Genomic DNA, 10000 nt, shown 5'->3' with positions numbered 1-10000 from the left:
AGAAGCTTTGTTCAACATGTTCCTGCTGTTTTGATTTGAGACTTTCTAATGAATGCTGGTGAAACAAGCGTCAGTTCCTCACACACCAGCTTCTGTCTCAGGAGCTGCAGGTTCACACACAGTTTCCTAACTTCCCTCTGCACCACACACTGTTTATACAAAGCTCTGCACACAGCGTCCAGCACACAAACAACAACAAGTGACAGGATGTTGTCGAGCGTTGGAGGAGGATCACAATCCTGTTTGTGTTTCTACTGTAATAACTGAAATCATTTATCTTTTCTTTTTATTTCAGCCCAGTGTACTTCACTCCGTAAGTAAAACTTCTATTTCTACTCTGTTTGTGTTTTTATACTAACGTGCTTCATGAGGACATCACGTCACGTTAGCACAGCAGCTGGAAGTTCTAACATGTCCAGTTCTATAAAACTCCCCCAACACCTCTGTGGTCCACTTTGTACTGGTCCACTTTGTCCTGGTCCACTTTGTACTGGTTCACTTTGTACTGGTTCACTTTGTCCTGGTCGACTTTCTACTGGTCCACTTTGCACTGGTCCACTTTGTACTGGTCCACTTTGTCCTGGTCCACTTTGTACTGGTCCACTTTGCACTGGTCCACTTTGTACTGGTCCACTTTGTCCTGGTCCACTTTGTACTGGTCCACTTTGCACTGGTCCACTTTGTACTGGTCCACTTTGTCCTGGTCCACTTTGTACTGGTCCACTTTGTCCTGGTCCACTTTGTACTGGTTCACTTTGTCCTGGTCGACTTTCTACTGGTCCACTTTGCACTGGTCCACTTTGTACTGGTCCACTTTGTCCTGGTCCACTTTGTACTGGTCCACTTTGCACTGGTCCACTTTGTACTGGTCCACTTTGTCCTGGTCCACTTTGTACTGGTCCACTTTGTACTGGTCCACTTTGTACTGGTCCACTTTGTACTGGTCCACTTTGTACTGATCCACTTTGTACTGGTCCACTTTGTACTGGTCCACTTTGTCCTGGTCCACTTTGTATTGGTCCACTTTGTCCTGGTCCACTTTGTTCTGGTCCACTTTCTCTTGGTCCACTTTGTCCTGGTCCACTTTGTACTGGTCCACTTTGTCCTGGTCCACTTTGTACTGGTCCACTTTGTCCTGGTTCACTTTGTACTGCTCCACTTTGGACCGGTCCACTTTGCCCTGGTCCACTTTGCACTGGTCCGCTTTGTACTGGTCCACTTTGTCCTGGTCCACTTTGTACTGATTTACTTTGTCCTGGTCCACTTTGTACTGGTCCACTTTGTGTCCTGGTCCACTTTGTAGTGGTCCACTTTGTCCTGGTCCACTTTGTAATGGTCCACTTTGTACTGGTCCACTTTGTACTGGTCCACTTTGTACTGGTCCACTTGATACTGGTCCACTTTGTACTGGTCCACTTTGTCCTGGTCCACTTTGTACTGGTCCACTTTGTATTGGTCCACTTTGTCCTGGTCCACTTTGTACTGGTCCACTTTGTACTGGTCCACTTTGTCCTGGTCCACTTTGTACTGGTCCACTTTGTCCTGGTCCACTTTGTACTGGTCCAGTTTGTACTGGTCCACTTTCTCCTGGTCCACTTTGTCCCGGTCCACTTTGTACTGGTCCACTTTGTCCTGGTCCACTTTGTACTGGTCCACTTTGTACTGGTCCAGTTTGTACTGGTCCACTTTGTACTGGTCCACTTTGTCCTGGTCCACTTTGTCCTGGTCCACTTTGTACTGGTCCACTTCTTACTGGTCCACTTTGTCCTGGTCCACTTTGTACTGGTCCACTTTGTACTGGTCCACTTTGTACTGGTCCACTTTGTCCTGGTCCCCTTTGTACTGGTCCACTTTGTACTGGTCCACTTTGTACTGGTCCACTTTGTACTGGTCCACTTTGTACTGGTCCACTTTGTCCTGGTCCACTTTGTACTGGTCCACTTTGTCCTGGTCCACTTTGTACTGGTCCACTTTGTCCTGGTCCACACCGGTGAGGCTGTTCATCTCGTGAACACGATATCTCAGAAACGTCTCGATGGAATTTCTTCAGATTTTCCACAAATGTTCACTCAGACCTCGTCTACACTTCTGTTCATATTTATTTCAGTGGATACGAGTCTCCCCACAGGAACCTGACCCAGTGCAGGACTCTAGTAAACCCTCAGTAGATCAGATAGGGTTGATTTTGTGCTGCAGAGAGTTTTCAGGACTGTTCTCTGCAGTGTTGGTGGTTTGTAATGAAAGTATCTGTTCAGAGGAGGCGGGACTAACGATGTGTTTCTGACCTCACAGCTGTGAAAGATCCAGGTTCCTCACAGCCGCTGAGATCAGGTGATGGAGGTTCTAATTCTCCAAGTGAGACGTCCTCCTGAACACAGTGAGTTGCTTCGTCTGATCAACAAAACTGATTCAAACTGCAAAGTAACATGTGTGTGATCAGGTGTGAAACATCTGTTTGAATTAGAAATAAAAACATCTGCTGAGAGCAAGAAACAGATCAGAAACCTTCACGTTAATAGAACAGATTAAATGTTGAAATAAAACTCAAATATCAGCAGTGATACAACAATTCAAATGTTAATAAATCCAATATTTGGGGCTTATCAAGTTAAGATCAGTGTTTTTAAAATACACGGAGAGAAGCATGGAAATATTAGGTCTCAATACTGTAAATACATAAAAGACGTGTCTTTGTGGAACTGAACATTTCATTTTTATTTATTGTTTCTCTCTTCAGGTTTATGGACGAGAAGCAGTGTCACCACAGTTTCCCCTTTACGCTGTAACTCATTGATTATTCATCACTTAAATCATAAAGTGATATTCAGGGTCAGACATTGATTGAAATACAAATAACACAACTGACAAATATGAAAAATAAATGGTGGCGTTGATTAAATTTGATCTTTTAGTTAAAAATAAGGAATGTAAACTTCCCTCCGATAAATGTTTGTTTAAATATTGGTAAATCAAATTAGGATTATTACTTTTTGTTTACCTGGAGTGAAGTAAAACCAGTTAAATATTCAGATTTTATTTTATTTCTAATTTGGCCTGAACAAGAAATGAATTAATCAAGAGATGCTTGTTTTTGTTTGTTTGGTTATATTCATGCTTTAAACGTTCATTTGAGTGGAGATTATAAAAGGTTGTGGGATGTTTTAAGTGTCTCATATGAAATGTTCTGTTCATATTTTCTGTAAGTTTTTAGGGACTTTTCTGTTTTAGCCTTGTTAACATTTACACTGCAAAAAAGAAAAGGTTTGAACAGCGAAAAATTACTGAATTTATCTTTCTTAATTTAAAAACTTCACATTTTCTCAAAGCTGTCAACTTGTGTTGTTTTAATTATTATTTTTTTCAGGCAAATGAATTGGCTTAAATAACATGCTACAATTCTTACAAACAAGTCTAGACGTGCATTTTGAAAAACGCAACAGGAAGCTCGCCATTCTGCATTTAGTGGCCATTTTGGCCATATTCCACATTTTTATTTTGAGGTGCTTGTATCAGGGCTTTCATCAGATCAACTTCAAACTGAGATGAGTGTCATCACAACAAGACGGAGATACAAACTAACTCAAACATCGATTCTTCATCACATGGTGTGACCGTGGCGTGGCGTCACAGTTTGATTACACGCCATCAAACACGATGTCCTGTATCTCGGACGTACACGGACCATGAATCCTTCGATGCTGAGCCGTCAACAAACAGCTCCACTCCTGCAGTGACGGTGTCAGAGGTCATAGATCAGCTGCACCGCCCTGAACCTGGAGGCTCTACAGAGGGGGGGGGCAGTCTGCTCAGCACATCACCAGGACGGAGCTGCCATCCATGGAGGACCTCTACACCCAGCGGTGGAGGAAGAAGAGCAACCGGATCATCAGAGACCTCCATCACCCAAACCATGAACTGTTCTCCTGCTGGCGGCTGACGGTACTGCAGCATCCGGGCCGGCAGCACCAGCTCAGAGACACTTTCACCCCCCCGGCCTTAAGACTCTTAAACTCCTCCCATGTGCAGTAACTCCACTAAACCAGCACCTCAGCATAATTGCACTATTGTTTTTTTCTTTAGGTGTATATATATTTTTATATATATATATTTTATATTGCTGTAAGAGCCTGTGACCCGAGCTTTTCATTGCAAGCGACTTCTAAATGTAATTGTTGTGCATTTGACAATAAACTCTTGAATCTTGAATCTTTGTCTCTCTCTCTCTCTCTCTCTCTCTCTCTCTCTCTCTCTCTCTCTCTCTCTTTCAGAATTGTGACATTTCCTCAAACAGTGTAAACATTGAGGTACAAAGGAGACGATGTTGTCATAACTCCACTCTGCATTGTCCTATCATCACCAAACTTCTGTCTCATGATCAGAGTCCAAGCCTGAACAGCTCTGTGTGTCCATGTTTCCTCAGGGTCATAGCGCCACCTACTGATCAGAGTTAAATGAAGTTGTTGTAACATTGTCCAATTGACACAAAATTGCTCACGCTACATCAGAGCCCTACTTGAACAGATCTATTAGTCTGTATGTAATAATACTGATGGCGCCACCTGCTGGCAACAGGAAGTAGGCTTTGTTTTTCAAATCTCATTCAATTTACATAAAATGTTTACATGTGTGATGTACAATTGGTGTCCCACCCCTCCACACAACAACACACAAAAACACACAAACAAACAAATGCAGACGAACAACCTTTCTGAAGAAATAAAACTGAGGAGAAACCGAAACGGAGAAATCCACCCTACTAGAAGTTGACAGCTAAAAATATTCTACTCCAAGCTCATGATTAGTTTAACTATCTGTTTGCTCTAAATGGATTAGATTCATTAATTTATCTAAATACGAATGTATGTATAAATTATTTAATAACTTCTAAAACATGTGTATTTAGGTTTTCTTTTGATGTCCCCCAGTTTTTCTCGATTGCTTAAGCACGCTTTTGAAAACAGGGCCCGTTGTTTCAAAACACTTCACACAATCAACACAACCACACACACAATCAGCAGAACACCTCAGATGCTTTGAAAAATGAAACACTCTTTAAAAACTATACACTAATTTATCAAAACCATATTTTGTTACCATATGAAACACACACGTTTCATATGACTTTATTCTGTTTGAACCAGTTACACACTGCTGCTGCTAACCTGAAACACTTTTAGCAATTCCAGTTCTCAGTGATTAGAGTCCTGTAAGTGAAGTTCACAGAGAAAGTGCAAATAAACAGTAAATTCACCAAACACTACACAACACCAATGCTGCAGACTGAGGAAAATATAATTAATTTCTCTCTATATACTCAATCAGTCAACATGTAGACCATGGGGAATCACAACAAAACATGTCCCAGTTTTCATGCTACTACAGTAGTGTGCATAACAAAGCTCAGCAAATATCAGACAAGCAAAACATTTTGAAAAATATGACAGTCAGTGCTGAGGAATTGCAAGGAAGTGACATCATGATATACTTCTGTGTCTAATATACAAGTGTGTGGAGGTGAGGGTGCTGGGAGAGAACCCTCACCTCCACCACAGAGGATCCATCAGCGCAGGTGAGAGCTGTTAGCTGATTGGTCCTCACTCATAAAGGGCAGCGTCTGAGCCTCGGGGTGGGGGGGGGTGGGGTGGGGGGGAACTCGGGAACTCCGACACTGCCAGGGAGCTCTGTGGCTTCAGGTAACGTTCAGAAGCATCCTGCTCAAAGAACAGAAGGGTCAGCAGCATCATCATCATCATCATCATCATCATCATCAGCAGCAGCAGCAGCAGCAACATGGTAGTTCATCTCCTGATGTCTGACTTCATACTTTTCACTGAGCTTGTTGAATATGTTGCTGGAACATTGACGTTAAAATCTTTATAAACCAGGAAAGATGAACACAAAGTTTTCTAGGTTCACTTTGCACCAGAGACTGTTTATACAAAGCTCTGCACATAAGCAATAAAATGTGACAGAATATTGTTTTGAGGACGACTCACTAATGAATAATAATAAAGTATCAACACAGGACAATTGAACACAACATAACACACACACACACACACACGTGTACAACAGGGACTTGTATCACAGACATATGAAGGGTTCAATATTTCATAGAAACAACAGTTTTACTTGTTGGTGAAGTTCAAATTTCTAGAATCCAGATTCAGAGAGAGAATCCAGGTGTTTTTCTAGTCGATATGAAAAATGCCACAAGAGGGCGACACTCACCCCAGTGGATGGTTCTCCTCTCTCTCCTGCAGTTCTTCTCCCACCCACTAGAGGCAGCATCACAGGGAAACGGGAGCGGGAGTCGGAACGTGACGGGTCGGGAGAGGAAGAGGAGGAGTCCTGCTCAGAGCACAAGATGCAGAGGAAGAGGTCAGAGGTCAGTCTGCTCCGAGAAAGATATTCATAAATATAATATTAATATTAAACGACAATGATATTATTATTAATAATAATAATACCAATGACAATATTAATAAACTAGGATGACCTCTTATTTTGAACATTTTCTTAAAAGATAATATCCAGCTCCACTTACACTGCCTTTCATTAACCAACTTAATTTATAATAGAAAGTAAAAACAGTGAAACATTTCATCAGTCACTCATATATGAAAATTACTATTATATAACATGATGATAATAAATGTAATAATAGATCCTTTGCTTCCATAAAGGATAGTCCGTTCCTATGGAAACCCAGATCTTAGACATAAGGAATAAATGTTATATTTGAAAGAGGAAACTTCAAAACTAGATTTTACACACGACATCAGAAACTAGTGTTGTAGTTTTAATGTTTTTGCTTTCACTGAGTGTGTGAGCACATGATCATCATCATATCTTCCATACACTGAAAATAAGACAAGAGTTTCATTATTTTATTATTTTGATGTTTGTGTGTGTGTGTGTGTCTGTGTGTGTGTGTCCGTCCGTCATGAAGCAAACTAAAGTGAATTGAATTTGGATTTAACAAATGAATTTAGTTATTTTTTTATTTTGTATAGTTTTGTTTTATGTATAAAACAAAAAGCTGTAATATGTTTGGTGAAAAGTTCATGTTGTCAATCAGTTTAATTTATTTTGTATAGAACAATATAACAATATAAGTTTATTTCTTCTGAAGAAGCTTGAAACCAGATTTAAATCCTTGAGTCGTCGTGGAAACGGTGGATTCTGTTTGCTGCTCTGAACATTTCTATTAAATTTGCTCTTGCATGAAAATGAAATTATTTTTTGTATTCTTTTTGACTTGTTTGGTTTAAATAATTTTGCTGCTCTTTTAGAAGTTGGAAGTATCATTGAACTTGTTGACAGATGTAAAAACCACAGCGACTCCAAACAGGTGTTTTCATCTGAGACAATAAAACACTGAATGATCGACTCGTGCTCATTTCATGTTCATCTTCTGTTTAACGTCATAAACAGAAAACTTCAGTTTCCTTCACATGTCGCAAACGATGATGAATTATGTTTTATTCTGAAGTTTTATTCCTGGGTTCTGACACATGGTTCTAACTTTATTTACAGAACTCTTTAAAAACTTTGTAAACCTTCTAAAAAAGCTGATGAAGTCTTTTCTCATTTCCAGTGGAGCAGGTTGTTTGTTTTTCAACAACACAATCCACCGACCCAACATGAACAGCCACCAGGGGGCGATCACGTGTGCGTGGTCATCTTTGAACCGGGCCCTGGTGGTCGATGTGTAAATGTTTAAACACGTTTCATTTAAACCAAATGCTGATGAATCCATATTATCCATATTCATATTAAAGAGAAACACACAAACGAAGCTTCTCATTGGTTGTTCAAGGTTTCCATTTATATGTACAATTAAAATCACTTTAAACAAAATGTAAAATAAATAACATGAACAATACTTGAATGCATTCTGAGTGACAGGTCTGAAGATCTGTTATCTCTCTAAAGATCTTTGTCTCCACAGACAACTACAAACATTTGTTTTCCTCAAACTACATTTCCCATGAAGCACTGGGTGTGGGCATCCCATCTCAAATAATAGGTATATTATTTTTTATATATAGATATTTTATGAGTCATTAATATATCTTGATATATATATTTTATATATAACCCCCCCCCTCCCCCCCCCAAATTCCTGAATCGACCAACCACACATCAGCCCCGCGGCTCCTGCAGCCAATCAGGAGCAGGCATCTGCGAGAGTGACAGACAGTGGTGAGGTCAAAGGTGAGAGGTCACAGAGGTCAGCAGCAGTGTGTGTGTGTTTGTATTACTATACTTATCAGGACAACTCAGTTTAACACACTTATTAACACAAGTTATTTCTTTCCTGTAAAAACAGAGTTTTCTTATTATATTCTAAACACACAGACATTGACAGTGGGAACTAAAGTTGCCAATAAAATGTGAAGTCAACTAATCAAACCTATATTTTATATATAAGTATATTTATAGCTTCAGCCCAGTGACATCAACTCTCTAAAAAGTTCCAAAATAAAACCATGAAATGTAGAGAAACACAAATAATATTAATGTGTAAAGGGTGTTTTGCTCAAAACACGAACAATCAACAGCTGCATGTTTAATAATGAGACGTGTTCTGCTGCTTTCACATGGAACACACTGTCAATTATGGTTTTTATAACTATTCAATTATCATGAATTATGAAACAATGAATCTGTGGGAAACCTTTTTCCAGTTAAATGGGTCATTAGTCGAATAGAAAGAAATTAAATTCATAAGTTTCCAGGAAGTATAGTAACACAAATGTTGTTAAAAACTCCAGTGTTTTATTGCAGTGTGTGTGTGTGTGTGTCTGTTTGTGTGCGTGTCTGTGTGTGTTTGTGTGCGTGTGTGTTTGTGTGCGTGTATGTATGTGTGTGTGTGTCTGTATGTGTGTGTGTGTCTGTGCGTGTCTGTGTGTGTGTGTGTGTGTGTGTGTCTGTGTGTGTGCGTTTCTGTGTGTGTGTGTGTGCATGTGTGTTTGTGTGCGTGTATGTGTGTGTGTGTCTGTATGTGTGTGTGTCTGTGTGTGTCTGTGTGTGTGTGTGGTGTCACTGAGGACAGCGATCAGCCTCAGAATCCTCCTCCTGGAGATAAGTGGAAAAATCTCAACATAATCCAAATGTTCCGTTCAGAATTTTCTCTTAAAAAACGAAGTTTCGTGTCTGTTTGTAAATCAGTCGTCGGGGGGGAAGTGATCTCCTCCACTCGTTAGTTCACCAGGAGCAAGAGGAGGCGGAGCAACGACTAGAAGAAACCACGCTGCTGGTGTTTTCCAGTTGAAGGAGGAAAGGATCCATCTTGTTCTTCTGCTCACGTCCTGAGGGGGGGGGGGGGGGGGGGTGACGGGGGGGGGGGGGGTGACGGGGGGGGGGCAGAGCCACATACTCCCAGGGAAATAAATAAATCGTTCCCAAAGTGAAACCAACATCTTCACACTACAGCAGAAGATATCCCAAAGGAAGAGATCAGTTCCTTCTCTGCTCCAGAGGAGAAGTGGAGGAGAACGTCAGGAGGAAGGAGGAAGGAGGAAGAAGGAAGGAGGATGGAGAGAAGAGGAGGAAAAGAAAACAAGGAAAACGGATTTCATAATGAGAATAAGAGGTCAATGGGTTCAAATAATTAAAAACAGTTTTACAGATGAAAGGAAAACTGAAGCAGCCAATTAATAAACTGAATGAAACATATAAACTGAACCTGATCAACAGTGAGATTGTTGATTGATTAAAAATCTGTTGTTCTCTTTAAAACCGGTTGTTCAACTTATTTGTTCTGAAGTTTCAAACTGAGGAAAAGCTTTGATCACATGGTTCCCTTTGATCACATGGTTCCCTTTGATCACATGGTTCCCTTTGATCACATGGTTCCCTTTGATCACATGGTTCCCTTTCGTTTGAAGCTCGGTTCAAACTGACGAGGTTAAAAGCTTCATTAAGATTTCTGTCAATCTGATTAAAGAAGTAAATTTATTCTGTTATTTCATTGCCATCCTATTCATATTAA

The 10000-nt window shown here is 40.4% G+C and overlaps 1 protein-coding gene across 2 annotated transcripts in view; it reads left to right on the top strand.

Moving 5' to 3' along the window:
• Nucleotides 1-4206, top strand: part of LOC133005197 (H-2 class I histocompatibility antigen, Q9 alpha chain-like) — an 18462-nt gene extending 14256 nt beyond the window's left edge. Inside the window, exons 6-8 of one of the 2 annotated variants that reach the window (XM_061074799.1) lie at nt 296-313; nt 2293-2377; nt 2738-4206. In XM_061074799.1, coding sequence (XP_060930782.1) covers nt 296-313; nt 2293-2372 — 98 coding nt within the window. In that variant the 3' untranslated portion in view covers nt 2373-2377; nt 2738-4206. The remainder of the gene's footprint in view (nt 1-295; nt 314-2292; nt 2378-2737) is intronic. The other variant, XM_061074800.1, reaches the window with a different exon arrangement.
• The last annotated feature ends 5794 nt before the right edge of the window (nt 4207-10000 follow it).

Source organism: Limanda limanda, chromosome 7 (assembly GCF_963576545.1).
Source record: "Limanda limanda chromosome 7, fLimLim1.1, whole genome shotgun sequence".
Classification (NCBI taxonomy): domain Eukaryota; kingdom Metazoa; phylum Chordata; class Actinopteri; order Pleuronectiformes; family Pleuronectidae; genus Limanda; species Limanda limanda.
The sequence above is the reverse complement of the archived record's forward strand: the minus strand, read 5'-3'. Positions and strand labels throughout refer to the sequence as shown.